This window comes from Podarcis bocagei (assembly GCF_964188305.1).
Source record: "Podarcis bocagei genome assembly, chromosome: 6".
Classification (NCBI taxonomy): domain Eukaryota; kingdom Metazoa; phylum Chordata; class Lepidosauria; order Squamata; family Lacertidae; genus Podarcis; species Podarcis bocagei.
Genome location: NC_138130.1, coordinates 88,569,828 through 88,586,037, shown reverse-complemented (window position 1 = coordinate 88,586,037; position 16,210 = coordinate 88,569,828). Strand labels below are relative to the sequence as shown.

At 41.8% G+C, this 16,210-nt stretch overlaps 1 protein-coding gene across 1 annotated transcript; it reads left to right on the top strand.

Annotated features, from left to right (window-relative positions):
* The first annotated feature begins 5,173 nt into the window (after positions 1 to 5,173).
* Positions 5,174 to 16,079, top strand: CFAP300 (cilia and flagella associated protein 300). Its single transcript, XM_081197716.1, has 7 exons — positions 5,174 to 5,328; positions 5,707 to 5,788; positions 6,880 to 6,952; positions 8,222 to 8,388; positions 10,059 to 10,231; positions 11,020 to 11,086; positions 15,904 to 16,079. Exons 1-7 carry the CDS (start codon positions 5,216 to 5,218, stop codon positions 16,033 to 16,035), a joined length of 807 nt encoding a protein of 268 aa, XP_081053842.1. The 5' UTR covers positions 5,174 to 5,215; the 3' UTR covers positions 16,036 to 16,079.
* Positions 16,080 to 16,210: the final 131 nt, after the last annotated feature.

The following is a 16,210-nucleotide window of genomic DNA, read 5'->3' as shown; positions in this document are numbered from 1 at the left end:
CCACTTCTGGCAAACCATAGCAGTGTACGGAAACACCATTTACCTTCCCGCCGGAGTGGTACCTATTTATCCACTTGCACTTTGAGGTGCTTTCGAACTGCTAGGTTGGCAGGAGCAGGGACTGAGCAACGGGAGCTCACCCCATTGCGGGGATTCGAACCGCCGACCTTCTGATTGGCAAGTCCTAGGCTCTGTGGTTTAACCCAGAGCTATAGCTCCTCCCTAAAAAGCCTGTGGAGCTGAGAAGACCTAGCAGGCTGAGCAGAGGATGACATTTGGTTCCCTCTGTTTTATAACACTTCATAAATTTTATTTGAACCAGTGTAAACAACAGACAAAGAAAACAGGATTTTGCAATAAAAGCTATTTTTGGAAAAGCTGGACAAAGAAACTGCAGGGCTTCCTGCTCAGCAGTTAAAAGAAGCAGTAGGAACACGCTTTGGAACATAGGAACGTAGAAGGCCTCTGTGTACTAAGTCAGGCCATTGGCTCATCTAGTTCAGTATCATCTACACTGACTGGCAGCAGCTCAGAGTTCTCAGCAGTAGCTGGAGACGCCAGGGATTAAATCTGGGGCCTTCTGCATGCATTTACCATTAGACCATGTCCCTCCCCTTTGCTTGCAGGATCGTCATATCCCCATAGTTCAGGTGACCCAACCCATCCCAATTCCCCACTAGTCCAAAGGTTTAGCTGTGAAATCTGCAAGTAAGTGTGAGTGTAAGAAGAGTATTATTCTTATTATCATTATTATTTCACCCTATTCTTCCTTCCTTCCACAGAAGCCCAGGGTGGCAAAGCAGTCAAACAATGGAATTAACAATAAAACAAATAAAAACAGTTAAAAACCATTAAGAGCATCTAAAAGCATTTTAATACAGCCACATATCCGCACAGATAATACTGTCGAGGTTGCTGGAAACCGTCTCTTCCAGCCATCACCTTTTGAGTAAACATGTTTGAATTCCTCCTGAATGTTAATAACGAGGGAGATAGGTGCACATTACTAGGGACGACAGTTTATAAATGGGGGGCCACCTCTGAGAAGGCCCTGCCATGGGTCAGCACCAAGCAGGCAGTGACCAGAAGCGGCAAAGTGTCCTCCACCACCAGTGGCGTAGCGTGGGTTGTCAGCACCCGGGGCAAGGCAAGTAATTTGCGCCCCCTAACCCGTGAGCCAGGTAGGGGCAGAGAGCTGCAAGTGCGAGCGTGCCCCCCCAGATGTTACGCCCGGTGCAGCCGGCCCCCCTGCACCCCCCACGCTACGCCACTGTCCACCACAGCTGCAGAAGATGCACAACAGGGAAGCAACAGAGCCCTGGTGTTAACAAGGTCAAGGATAGCTTTGAAGTCATGGAGATCTGAATGACCCAGGACCCTTCTGTGGAAGAGCACCCACATGCATGCATTAAGGCTGACGGTGTGTGTGGTTAGAATGCATATCAGATGTGTGTGGGGGGGGGCTACTTAATGCCATCCCTTGACTCTCACTTGTAATTTTAAGGTGTAAGTGGGGGTTGCCTAACCCCCATGACTAGGTGGAGTAGCTAATTATGGGGGCAATTTGGGAAGGGAAGGAGCCAAAAGGCAGTTGGTCCCAGCCAATAAGGCATAGGGGACCTTTCTGTGCCAACCTTCTGTCTGACAAAGCAAGGTGTAATAGCCACTGATGGAAACTCGGGGTTGACATATCTGAAAGTAAGTGATGGAGGACGGAAACCCAGGTGAGTTTTGAAGTGTACAGATTGAGCAGCTTCTGCAGGAAGAAGACAACGTTTTAATTTATTTCATTCATTTCTCAACCACCCTTCCCAAGACAGTTTACAACAATTAGAATAAAACCAAATAAATAAAGGTAAAGGGACCCCTGATCATTAGGTCCAGTCGCGGACAACTCTGGGGTTGCGGCGCTCATCTTGCTTTACTGGCCAAGGGAGCCGGCGTACAGCTTCCGGGTCATGTGGCCAGCATGACTAAGCTGCTTCTGGCGAACCAGAGCAGTGCATGGAAGCGCCGTTTACCTTCCCACCGGAGTGGTACCTATTTATCTACTTGCACTTCGTGCTTTCGAATGGCTAGGTTGGCAGGAGCAGGGACTGAGCAACAGGAGCTCACCGCGTCGCAGGGATTCGAACTGCCAACCTTCTGATCAGCAAGCCCTAGGCTCTGTGGTTTAACCCATAGCGCCACCCGCATCCCTATTAAAAACTGATTTCCTGTTTCCTTGAATCCCACCTGAGGGCTGCAAGAATCCCACCTTCCAGGCTACACCTGCAAGAACAGGTGTAGACTCACCTGTGCTTCCTGCCAACATCCTACACGTGCCCTTCCTTGGCCTTTCGCCTCCTAAGGATCTGGAACAACCAGCTGGAGAAGTGAACACACCCTGACTCAATGGCTGATCCGGCAGCTGACACAATGACTTGAGTGGGCGAAGCCTCTTGCATCTGATCTATATCTCCAAAGCTCTACAATATCTGTTCCCGTACATTATTCTTATAGAACACAATGTTCCAACTCCTTTCTGTGCAAGAAAGTAACTGCTGGAAGCCAGTTGCAACTGCAACTGCTTCCAGTGCCACTCTGATGATGCCCGAATCCATGATGACCATACTTACATGGGATGAGCAGATTGATGGCCATAACTATATCAGCAACCTCACAGGAAAAAACTGAAATTCTAATCAATCTGTTCCTAACTGTGCTTAACGTTTATACCACCAGATCATCCCACTACCTATTGCTCAGAAGTAAAAGGTAAAGGACGCCAGGACAGTTAAGTCCAGTCAAAGGCGGCTATGGGGTTGTGGCACTCATCTAGCTTTCAGGCCGAGGGAGCCGGTGTTTATCTACAGACAGCCTTCTGGGTCATGTGGCCAGCATGACTAAACCCAGGCATAGGCAAACTTGGCCCTCCAGATGTTTTGGGACTACAGCTCCCATCATCCCTAGCTAACAGGACCAGTGGTCAGGGATGATGGGAGTTGTAGTCCCAAAACATCTGGAGGGCCAAGTTTGCCTATGCCTGACTAAACCGCTCCTGGCACAACGGAACACCGTGACAGAAACCAGAGCACACGGAAATACCATTTACCTTCCCGCCGCAGCGATACCTATTTATCTACTTGCACTGGTGTGCTTTCAAACTGCTAGTTTGGCAGGAGCTAGGACAGAGCAACGGGAGCTCACCCCGTCATGGGGATTTGAACTGCTGACCTTCCAATCAGCAAGCCCAAGAGGCTCAGTGGTTTAGACCACAGTGCCACCCGCATCCCTACAGTGAGGCATGCTTTCAAAGAAGCATGCATTGGATTGCTGCCTTAAAAAACCCTTAGTCATGCTGGCATTTTGCTTACTTTGCTAGCATGACCGATACTGAGCATCAGCCCAAATCAATCCAATTAAAATGTTACCAATCCCTTGGAAGGAGGAGGAGATGGAGAGAGAGAAATACTGAGTCAGGCTGTACGTGTCAGTCAAACAAAACTGGAGTAAAGAGTACATACAAAGTTTGTTGCCTCATTCAGAACAGGTTATGAATGACAGGGATGAGCGCAGTGGGCTTGGTAGAGGGCAGTGGCATACACCCTTAGTAGTAATGATCAGGAACAGGTTGGGGGGTGGAATAGGCCACAGGTGATGGTGTATGCAGAAAGTGCTGAAACACTTCCATATTGATGACTCTGCATATAATAATGATGCTACTACCACTGTTTACTGACACTCATCAGGAAGACTCGTACGATAGTTATTTAATTCGTGCATGCTGAATTGCTTTCATAGTGTGTGTGATTTTCATAGTGACGAATCATTATGTATATTATTTTGTTTAAAACGGATACACCACTTGATTGTAAAGACAGCAAACAACCTCAAAGCGGTTTACAAAAGATAAAACAGTAAAATCAAGGGGGGAAACCATAGAATCTTAGAAGTGTCCCAAGGGTCATTGAGACCACCCCCCTGCAATGTAGGCCTCTCACATATGACTGACAGATGGATACCCAACCTTCCAAGAAAACAGAGTTCACCACTTTTAGAGGGAATCCATTCCACTGTCGAACAGCTCTTACTGTCAGAAAGTTCTTCCTGATGTTTAGCCGGAATCTTCTTTCTGGTAACTTGGAGTCATTGGTTTGGGTCGTACACTCCAGAGCAGGAGCAAATAAGCTTGCTCCATCTTCCATGTGAGGCCCTTTAGATGTTTCAAAATAGCTATCATATCTCCTCTCAGTCTCCTCTTTTCCAGGCTAAACATACCCAACTCCCTAAACTCTTCTTTCTTCTGACAACTCTCAGAATTTTTTGCTTCAAAACATACAAAAGGTAACACACTCATGCAGATTAAAATTACCTCAACTTTCTAAGCACCTAGGTAGGCTTGTTTAAACAGGAATGTTTTTAGCAGGTGCCGAAAAGCGTACAGTGAAGGCGCCTGCTTGGTCTCAATAGGCAGGGGGTTCCAAAGTGCAGGCGCTGCCACACTAAACTTGCAAATGTGTGTGTGTGGCAATACTTTTATTAAGACCAACTAGAATGCCACAAAACAGTGAGCAAAAAGCTGGCTTGATGTTCAAGTCATAAAGTCAAGATGGAGTATCAGCTAAGGATTAGCCGCGAAGCTAAAAAAATATGAAAAAGTCAAAGAAGTCCACAATATTTCGCAAACAAATCCTCAGTAAAGATATGCTCCTTGATTTCTGAGGTTTCTAAACTTACAAATAGGTGTCGCACCTGTAGAAGCGCCAATTCCACCAATGGAAGTGGCCGAGTGTGCCCATCATATGCTATTGTGAGCATAATAGACATACACAGACATAATAAATATGTTTGTTAGTCGCTGTGTAAAACATATATAACAATGACTAACCAAAACAGGCGTGTGTATTTATATCTTAAAGACTAATGAGAACACAGCAACACACAAATGCACACACACATATATATGCATATACATTGAGAGAGAGCGACCAAAACTTCCTAAAAGGCGAAGTATATCCATCCACTTAAATATAGAGAAAATAGTTCAGCCGCTCCGCTCCCTACCCTCCCCCCCACCAGCTGATTGCAGATGTTAAATCTCCTGCGTTGCAGAAGCGGAACCGTTGTCACCGGGCTGCTTGTTTCCTGGGGGGACTTAATAAAAAGGTACAACGCTGAGCGGCCAGCGAGAGCGCGTTGCCATGGGAACCGCCCGCGTCCTGCAGGAACGGCGATGGCCGCCTACGGGGAGGAAGGCGGGGAGCCCCGCTACGCTTTCCATCACCTCCCGCAAAAAAGCTTTCCAGTGCTGGAGAGCAGGGACACCCGAGACCGCCTCCTCAAGTGGTGGGGAGAAGCGGCCATTCCTTCTCCGGTTTCTCAGGCGTGGGGGGGGGCAGGGAAGGGGGAGGGAAAAGTGGGGTGAAAGTGCAAGATGGGGGTCAGTCTTCTGGCTAGAGGCTGCCCTCAGGATTGTGGTAGGGCAAGGTGCGTTTCAGGATCAGGATTTAATCGAGAGGCTTCACTGCTGTAATTGGAAATCTTTCAGCAAATCATTGCTGGCATCCACCTCTGTTCCAGAACTTAAAGAACTTTTAAAAAAATAAAATAAAATGCCACGTTGAAGATTCTTTTATCATTTTTTCCAGTGCGGAATCCCCTCATGCCTATTATTATTACATGAAGAATACAGGCCTGACGGATTTCTTTTTCTACATTCCGCAGGTCCATGGATGGCAGAATCGCTGCACAGGCATTCAGCTTTGATCAGAACTTCAAAGGCTACCAGAGGGATGATTTCATTATGGTAGTAAACCAAATGTGATTTATTAGTTTAAAAGGGGGTTTCATATAGTTGGGAGGGACACCTAAGGGTCATCTAGGCCGACCCCAGGAACCGCATCCAAGACAGTCATCCAACCTCTTGTTTAAAAACCTCCAGTGAATGAGACGAGTCCACCAGCTTTTGAGGTAGTCTGTAGATTTATAGGCCACTTTGGAATTTTGATTAAAACGTTGAAAGTGGTGTGTAATAAATATTACTAAAACGGAAGCGGCATTAAAATATCAAATGGCTAGAAGCACAACAGGGCAAAACAGCAGCATACATTATTTTAAATACAACCCTGTTTCCAACCTTGGTTTTGTGTGATATACAGTTGCATTTTTTAAATTTTAGTTTTTAGGATTGAATATGATTGTGTTTTTCTTGTTTTTATGTATGCTACTTAGTGATTTCTATTATATTAAGTAAGACAACATGTTTGTTTATTTATTTATTTATTAAAAAATTTGTTTCTCATTTCCCATAATACTTTTTTGTTCTGTTCACAAGAGTGCTTCTACAGGTCATTCCCATAGTGTGTGTGTGTGTGTGTGTGTGTGTGTGTGTGTGTGTTTTAAGGGGAAGAATTATACCCCTGTGTGAACTTGTGATTGTGTTTGCTCAGAAGCAGCTGGGCAGACCTGTCTCATTTATAAATAGACATGGGTATAAATCGTTTTCACCTTCCAGACTTTTATCAGTGGAGTGACTTGCAGCAGTAGTTCCCTGAATGAAAACCCTAATTTGGTCAGCAGTCTTGAATTTCAGACATTTGGAGAGGATTAGACAAATTTACAAAGGATGAAGCTGTCAATGGTTACTAGTTATTATGACTATGTAGCACCTGATGGGTCAGAAGGCAGCATGTCATTGATGAACAACAACAGGAAGGGGCTGTTGTCCTCATGCCCTACTTGGGGGCTTCCTATAGACATATGTTTGGCTAGTGGGAAATATAGGACTGGTGGACCTTTATGGTCTTAAATCAAGCCAAAGCCACCTTACTTGATGCATGTATCGAATCAGATAATAGAATCTGTTTGACTGCCAATTGTTATTGACTCTACTTCCAGGCCTTTTTTAATCATCCAGATGTTAACAGCAATTTGAAATTGATTTCCCCTTCTGGCCAATGGACTACATTAGGTAAAAATAACATCTTTGGGACAACTTCTCTTTTAAATCCGTTTTCAGTGCGGTAATTCCTTTTCCTCTGCAAAATGACTTGCTGATTCTAATGATGGTGTGATTGGTAGCGGTTATTTATATATTGCTTTTCAGGATACAGATCCTTCCAACACAGCTTATACCAAAGTAGCATGAAGATACATTCATAAAATGACAATGAACCATATTAAAAGATTGTTAAATATTAAGTAACAATATTCAAACTTTTATTTAAATCCCTACTGTTGCTTGTAGTCTGTTAAAACATTTCTAGGTCAGTTTACCATTGAAAGGTGATGTAAAGTGCATTAAATTTATATGATGAACATTATTGCCTGCATTTGCAGACATTAATGCATTGTCAGCTGTTTCCCTTTCATCTTAGTCTCTTCAAAAGAGTTCCTGATCTATTTATTTTTAAGATAGCCTTTAAGGTTTCTTTTGGAGACTGAGTAAAAATACCTCCTTCTGCATTGACATCTTTATTGCTTCCTTTTTGTGGTTTCCTCAGCTTTGATACTACTGAATAAATAATTTTATATGAGCTGTTCATAATTATTTCATAACTGAAAATTGGGCAAGAGAACACTTGCATATTTCCTGTTCATTCCAGTCCAGTGAACAGAAGTTCTAAGAAGTTCCAAGCTGATCATACCCAATGTGTGCTTGTTACATTTGCATACTGCTCTTCCTCAGGGCAACATTTTAGCCTGTGGTTAGACTGAGAGATAAGTGATCTACAAAGGCCACCCTACTGGGAATGGAACTACAGTACTTACAAAGAACTATGTAACCACCCTTCCACCCCATAGTGTCTAGTTCCACCTACCCTGTGTCCTCACGTCACAACATTTCACATTTCCTCACGCCTGCACCATTTCATTGGCTGCTTCACATTAAAATAACTTCACCATCTGCTGGACTAGACATTAGGGAAGAGGGAAGAATTCTACACCAAGTTGGGGGTTTTGCCAACTTTTTTATGCTTTGTGACCTGCTTGTAATTGCGTTGGAATTTATCTTGCTTTCTCTTCACCAAACTCTATCCCTATTCCACCACACTGGGTCTAAAGGTAGTCATATTTTTCTTATGTAGTAATTTGGGAACATTTCAACAGGTTTAAAATGTTCCAAATTAAAATGTAACCTTGATAGTATTAAGCCACTTTGTTCAGATATGAAAATATAATCCTGCAGATTCGTAAATGCTATTGTGATTGTTCATTTGATTTCTGCCATATGTTTCAGATACCAGTGTGAGAAAAATTGATGTCAAGAATATTCTGTGCAAGCAAGTTTCCATGTCATTTTTTGACCGATTATACTGTAAAGGGGTTGTTCGAGAAAGTGGAAGTATTGTAAAGTGTTTTGATGAATATCACGATGATATTCTCATTGCTGATGAGTTAAGAAAGGTTAGTGCAAGTGTAGTTAACATCTGTCTTCTGTCTATTATTATTTTATAGTTTAATTATCATTTATTAGTCACTTTTTCTTGCCAGGGCAACCACATAGTTATCACAGCTAATATTGATAGCCTCCATATGGATCTTGTGTTCATAAACAGCACTAAATCCCAAAGTGCTTCCTTTCAGTTTTGCTATCATCTGATGATGTCAGCATGTAGTTTCAGAGAACTTCATTTTGCAGCCAGTTTTATTACATATTGCGAAATATACAAGCCTTTTAGGCTTGGAGCATACTCATACTCCTCCCTTTGACCAATTGTGGTGCAGAACAAGAAATTCACTTGCTCAGTTCCTTTTTGCCTCCGCAGAGTCAAAACCTGCTTGAGGTTCAGGAAGTGTTTCTATGTCCAAAAAAAGCTCTTCGTGATAAAATTATAACACGCTACTGCATCTTGACTGATGGTTACCTGCCTTGGTTTTGTGGGCTGGTTTATATAGACATTGCCCTTGAGGAAGACTGATAACTTAAGGTGTGCTAGAGCAGTGAATAGCCTGTGGCTCTCTAGATGTTGCTGGACTTAAGCCAGTGGCAGATTTTGGGCACGGTGCAATGCTAAAATTCAGCACCCTCCACCTCTAATATTCCATTCTATAACATTGTTTTGGCACCCCCTGCAGCGCAGTGCCTAGTGCAACCACACCAGTCACGACACCTGTCAGGACCCAATGTCCATGATGTTAACTCTTTATTCAGAGAAACAAAACAGATCAGTCTTAGTGGTCACAGCAATGCTTCCCAGTCTTGCCCTAATGAAGCCACTGCAAGGATTGCTTCCCACCACTCTCTAGGGCTCCTTCCCTGGTTCCATCCTCAGCAAACTGATGCTCCATCGCCTTTTATCTCATTGCTCCACACTTTTCATTTCTCTGCGTGTTCTGGGAGACGGCAGTAGGAAACTGGTTGCAGCAGGAGGGGGAGACTCCCTGGATTCTTCAGCAGTCTGCCTCATCTCTGTCTGCCTCCCTTCCTCCCTCCTCCTGCCTCAATGAGTCTGGACTGCCCTCTGCCACAGCCTCTTCCTGCCCACTAAAGCCTGTTGCCTCTTCAGCTTCCAGCACCGCCTCCTCCCAGTCTGCTCTCTCTTCTTCCTCTGACCACGCATCATCGTCCCACCATCCATCTCCCAGCTGCTGCCTCCCACTACTACTCTGCATCCATCCAGTCCATGACACCACCCTAGAACCTCCTTTGTTTAATCATGGCAGAGGACACTGACTTTCCGGGGTGGGGGGATGTTTTCTAGCAACTGGTGACTTTTTTTGATGGGGCTATTTCCTGTTGACATATGTTTCAAAGCTGATGGCAGCTGTGCAGTTTGGTCAGTGATCGGGCCAGATTGTGGTCTGGATTCCCTGCTGCAGTACTGCATACTTTTCTTTTTTAACTATACCCAAATTAATTAAATTAATTACCAAATTTATTGCATATACTCTGTGTGTGTGTGTGTGTGTGTGTGTGTGTGTGTGTGTATATATATAAAGCAAATATGTGTGTGTGTGTGTGTGTGTATATATATATACAGAAACCACTGGGAATACAAAATAATGTATTTTTGTAATATAATATATAAAACATTATCCATATTACATTGCCTTTCCTCCTTGTCTCATGATAGGTACTTCTACTGGAAGATTCAGACCACTATGACTTATTTAGCCATTTAGACCGGGAGGAATTTCTCTTCTGTCTTTTTAAGCATCTTTGCCTTGGAGGAGCTCTTTGTCAATATGAAGATGAACTTGGTCCATACTTAGAAACCACAAAGGCTTTATATAAAGAACTTGTGAGGTGAATATGTTTTTGCTTTTTTAATGTGAATCTGATTTACTTAGTTGTTTTACTTGTTGGTGTGATCATGGAAGGTGCTCTGGGGCAGGTTTCAGCTTTGCAATGGCATCAAATATATGATCTAAGCAGGGCTGGGCAGGAAGCAAGTTTGCAATGCTAGTATAAATGCCTAGTCTATTCCTTGTCATCTTATAAGGAACAACCTTGTCCACAGAAGATATGGGTAGAAGCTGGCTCCCAGGTAGAAAGCATACCCAATAAGGTTTATGAGTGTGATCCTATTCTAGCAACCTGCAAATTGAGCAGCAACATACAGAATTCCACTCCCACCCTTGCCATGGCTAGTTGGAGCACCAGTCCAAAAAGAAGCTTGGGAATAAGGGGTTCACAACATACTCTAAAATTTTTCTGGAGTCATTTTCCTCCCTTTCCTTTTCATTTCTTAATTCCACCTTTTCCTCCGTTTTTCCACTCAGATCTCCCAACACAGCTTAAAGCCGTAACACCCTTAGCAAGACAGTGTTCACTCTTGGCTGCCATGACATTTTTCAATATTTTCCCACCCACTTGCTAGCCACTCTCTTCTGGAAGCTTTCCTTTCTCTTTTTCTATTATGTTTCATGTTTTTACTTGTTGTTCTACTGCTCCTTCTTTGACCCTGAAGATCTCATATGATCTTGTGTTCTATTAACTCTTTAGCTGCCAATCCACACAGTCTGTCTTGCACTGTAAGTTCTGACTGTTCCAGATGTCATTATTAAAACAGTTTATCCTTTTTTGAATTTCAGTGTTCAAAAGGATCCTGAAACTAAGGAAATAAAAATAATATCTACCATTTTTAAAGTCTGCGCTTATGTAAGTATTTCATTAGGAGGAGGGGTACTAATCATATAACCAAAAATATTTTCAGATATAAATTTCAAGCAAATTATGAAAAAAGACAGTCAAGCAAACACTGTTTGGGCATGATCAAGCCACAGCAAAGTACTTTTACATCCCACTGATTTTGATGGGTGAACTTGTTGTTATAACACTAAGCACTTAAGAACAAAAATTCACAGGAAATGTTATACACACAAAAATGCAACTTTCAGTAACCATAATCTTTCAAAGACCTTGTTGAAGATAAAATAATAAACAAAAATCTTTACAGATAGCTGAGAAGTCATCCAACAAAATTCTGCATCTATTGACTACTTTAGTTCAAATTTTTAGAACATTTCAAAACCATAATTTGACTTGGGTGACAAACCATGTTTCTTCTTATTGTCAAAAAAAGACATAAAATTTATTAGAAATTGTTGTTGTATTGTTTTTTCTCCTTTAAATCTTGCTAACATGTTAGTTTAGACATTGAAACAAATTTCTTATGGCCAAAGTGGGAGAGGTAAACATGTGGTAGGATCACTCCCATCAAAACCAATGAGACATAAAAGTGAATAACTTTTGCTGAACCATGAGGATTTTTCTGCAAGATTTTAAAATTATTTTTTCCTCAGTTTTTACATAACATTTTAAGAATGAGAACTACGATGGGTATTTGTACTTTTAGCTATGTTGACATCCAATATATTACAGCACTTGATTGCATCCACTATTACAACTTACTTTTGTAAATCTGAGGACCATCTTGATGTGATTGTATAAATGGATGTTGCAGATTTGGACGTAACCTTTTCTATTTACACAACAATCTTCCAAGGTAAACTGGGTATTGTGCTTATGATCAGAAAATCTATTTAAGGATACAGTTGCATTTCTGTCCTGCTTCTGTTTTGGAGTTGTTCTTTGATAAATTTCTCTTCAGTGTCATCAAGTGCTTGTGGGAACCCAGCCATGAGTCATTCTATCTAAGTCTGCATCCGAAAATAAGAAATAGAAAATGACAAATATTCTAGTCGTAAGACACAGGTGAAAGAAAGCTGTCTTGGTCACTCTTGCTATGTGATTTTTTAACAACAGCTGAGAATCTAACCTTAGTCCCAGAGTGCAAATCATGTAACAAATGGTTGACCACCCACCTGCAGACAAAGAGGATGATAAAAGGTTTTCTGTTTAAAATGATAGATTTTTTTATAATTCAGTGGAAACATTGCTGAATAGGACTGTATAATAGCTATATAATGATGTTTGGCTCATCATTCTGCTAATCATCAACCCAACCCATTTCTCAAGATTTCAATCCACTGTGAACATTATTATCATTTATAGTACTGTGAGCCTTAAGTACAAATGATGCTGCTTTATACCAACACAGACCGTCAATCCATCTAGTTAAGTATTGCCTATAGTGTCAGGCAGTGGCTTTCTAGAGAGAGGGGGGTCTTTTCTAGCTGTGCCTACAGATGCCAGGGGATTAAAGTTGGCACCTGTTGCATGCAGAGCACTCCATTCCCCTCACAAAGCTACAATTCCCAGAGTGGTTGAACAATCAATGCCTCTTCCCAGCGAACTCTGGAAATTATAGTTCCGTGAGGGGAGTAGAGATCTAACAATTATCAGCAACCTTAACAATAGTTCCCAGTATTTTTTTGGAGGAAGCCATGACTCTTTAAAGTGGTATAATATTGCATTAAATGTATTGTGCAGATGGTGCCCCTGTTTAAATTATATTGGGCGTCTTCAATGATAGTCTTAGTCAGAGCAGACGTATTGAAAATAATTTCAGTGGGTCTGCTCTGAGTAGAATTAGATGGACCCAACCCAATATTTCTAACTGCATTTATACATATAAATTAGAATATGCAAATTTTGGGCACACCTGTTTCCAATTTTTGCCCTCTTTCTTCCTTGGGCAATGGACAATGCAGTAAGTGGGGGAGGGGATTCTATTTTGCCTGGCCACAAACATCTTCAGATACCAGAATTTCAAGGACTTTACATAGACTGAACACATTTCTCAAAAAGGCAAATCAGACAAAGAATTTCATTTTAATCTATGGTTTTAAAAGTATTCCACTATGGGGGAAAAGTAAGGTATTTTTATGGCTTCCATGTCAAACTGGATTTCAGTATAGGTAGCCTCAAATAAAATGCATACCTATAGAATTTTAAATGCTGCCAATCAGATAAAGAAAGCCCATTCAAAAAAAACCAGTTTCTCCTTTTTTAAGGACTAGCATTTGCCTTTCTAAGTAGCATGTGAAAATGCCCTTAGTTTACTTCCCTAAGGAAAGAGAATGATAGTCACTTATTTGTAGTTTGCATGTCAATGAGATAAAAAAACGGAGTTGCATACCTTAATGGTTATACATCTAAGAAAAACTTAAGAACAACTTAAGAAATTGTGAGCCACTGTAAAACTCTTAAGTTAGATTCAATAAGAGATAATAATGATAATAATGATGATAATATAACTAATTTATTTATTTATTTATTTATTTATTTATTTATTTATTTATTTATACATACCCCACCCATCTGGCTGGGTTTCCAGATTCAGTTGATATGAGAGTTAGAAGATAACACTAGTATTTGAGGTTTGGTTTTGCAAAAACAGAGTACCTCTACAGCTATAGATTTTGCATTTCCCTAAGCAAAACTTTGGTTTAGATACTGCTAAAATCAGTACCCAACGTGCCTGAAGAACCAGCATTTTCGATGTGGACAGCTTGCAGATTTGAAGTTCAGTGTTAATTTATTTTACTCTGTCTCTACCAAAAGGTACAATGCAGCTAGGAAAATTGATAATAAGATATCAAAACCTTCTATTGCAAAATGTATAAAAAGGTATAAAAGTCATGAGATAAGACATAAGCTATAATAATAGGACAAGGCCATGAAAATAGCAGCAACATTGTTAATCAAAATGGCAACAGATGAGTATCCTTAATAGAGCTACGAAAAGAGTTGTAGAAAGGTATCTCTAAAGAGGATGACCTTTGCCATCCAGCAAAACACCGTAAGAGGGATCAGTAGTATTTCTACTATACAATTATTTCTCATGACAGAATGTCCTTACCCAACGCTGCACCCTCCACTTATTTTTATGCTACTGTATTTAATATAATATGATGTAGCCATTTCTATTTTAAAGTGTGTGTGTGTGTGTGTGTGTGTGTGTGTGTGTGTGTGTTTGTGTGCATGCATGGGGGCGGGAGGCGGGGAAATAAGAAACTGATGTAAATAGGCAGCAGTTTTGTTCCAAATAATCAGGAATAATTATAGTATGTAGCAAAAACTTACTCAGATTTGTTAGCATAGTAATAGAGTTAGATTCAGGAAACCCATAATTAGGAGCAACCTAGCAATCTGTTTAGAATATTCCTTTGACCAATCAGGCCTAAAAAGACTTGCGTGACACTCAAAGAGGCACTGCATCCTTCTTGGTCTTACCTGCAAAGTCAAGAAACCCAGATCAGCAGTGTTGCTCTTTGGCCCAAATATAAGCCACACCCGAATATAAGCCACTCCATTCCTCGCCGCTCCTGGCTGCATACTGTGTGTGTGTTAGGATTCATTCCCTGTGCTTGCAGTCATGGGATTGTTTTTATCACATGACAGTGTATGTTTTCATTCCACATAGTGGGAAGTGACGGAGACAGGATGTTTGTATTACTGTGTTCCGTGATATAGGACGCTTGTCTGTCTCTCTCTTTCCTGTTTGATGCTGATGAGGAAGGAGTTAGAATGCTCCGAGCGTATTATATGTAAATAAAGTAGTTTAGCCAAAATGCTGCGCTCCTGAGTCTGTTACGCTGACTGCCCATACTCTGCTGTTCCTGAAGTGTGCTGATGCCTCTGAGGCATCAGTCGCTGTGATGTTTGGGCTGGAGAAAGTCTTTGAGACTCCCGAGCGACCAACCAGGAGGGAGAGAACATGCCAGCCGGGCATGTGTCTCTGCCGGATACCTACTTGTGTGTAGCGCCTCCTGACAGGGGGAACCACGCTATGTTGCCGGCAGCCTTTCCCCTTCCTTGCTCTCTCCCTTCCTGGCCTTGGAGAGGACGGGGGACAACGCACAGGGTGGGCGCTGCTTTGCCATGCTCCTGGCGCTGTTTGCCCCGTGCTCCTGGCTGCAAACCATAAGCTGCACTTTACCTTTTCACGGTCGGAATTTGGGGGGAAAGTGAGGCTTATATTCATACCAATTTAGTATTTTTGCCCCTGCTTTTGAAAGACATTAATCAGTGCTGTAGTAGCGCTCCTTGTAGTCCCACAACTGACAGTACAGCACCTTCACCTGCAATATTTCTGGCTCTCCACTGGGTGATATTTGCCTGGAAAGGATGCTTCCATGGTCCCCTTTCATGCAGCAGTTCTTGTTAAGAGATGGAGACAGCTCTGGCTTTGGACTTAGTTCTGCCAGCACTCTCTCATTAACTGCAGTCTCTTGTCTCCTCTCTTTCCTCCTCAGCTGCCTCTGTTCCCTATGTAGCAGAAATGAGGGCAGGGGAAATGTGAGACAACTGACCACTACCAGTCCAAGCCACTTCCAGCCCGGTTGTGCTGATAATCTTTTCAGGTTACCTGCAGTGCAGAGCTGATGTGATGAGCCCTAATAGTATCTGATCTCCCACATGTGGTTGACTGAAACAAGCCAAATTCAAACAGAACAGAGCCAAAGAGCTGTGCATGCTTAATCCCATTTAAGTCAGGCTTTGTAGTGTTCAGGATGAATTTGTATCACACATTAGTACCTTATATTAATGCTAAATATTTTGTCTTCTAGGATGCTCATGGCCTTTGTTACCCTTCATCCAACAACCATGAACAGAATTTTGCCTATTTGATTGTGAATCCTCTGAAACGACACATCTATGTTTTGTACCACTCTTTTGGTGAAGCTTGTTTTTATAATTGACTCTCTTCTCAGATATATTTGATTATTAGAGGGGTGTTGTTGTTTTTAAAGTGTAACTTTAATGAATTATATTAATATTTAATATTTAATAAATAATAATAACTTGTCAAGATTCTGTTATTTACAGTGAAATCTATTTTACATAGACATTGGGCACTGGTGTTGATTTTGCAGA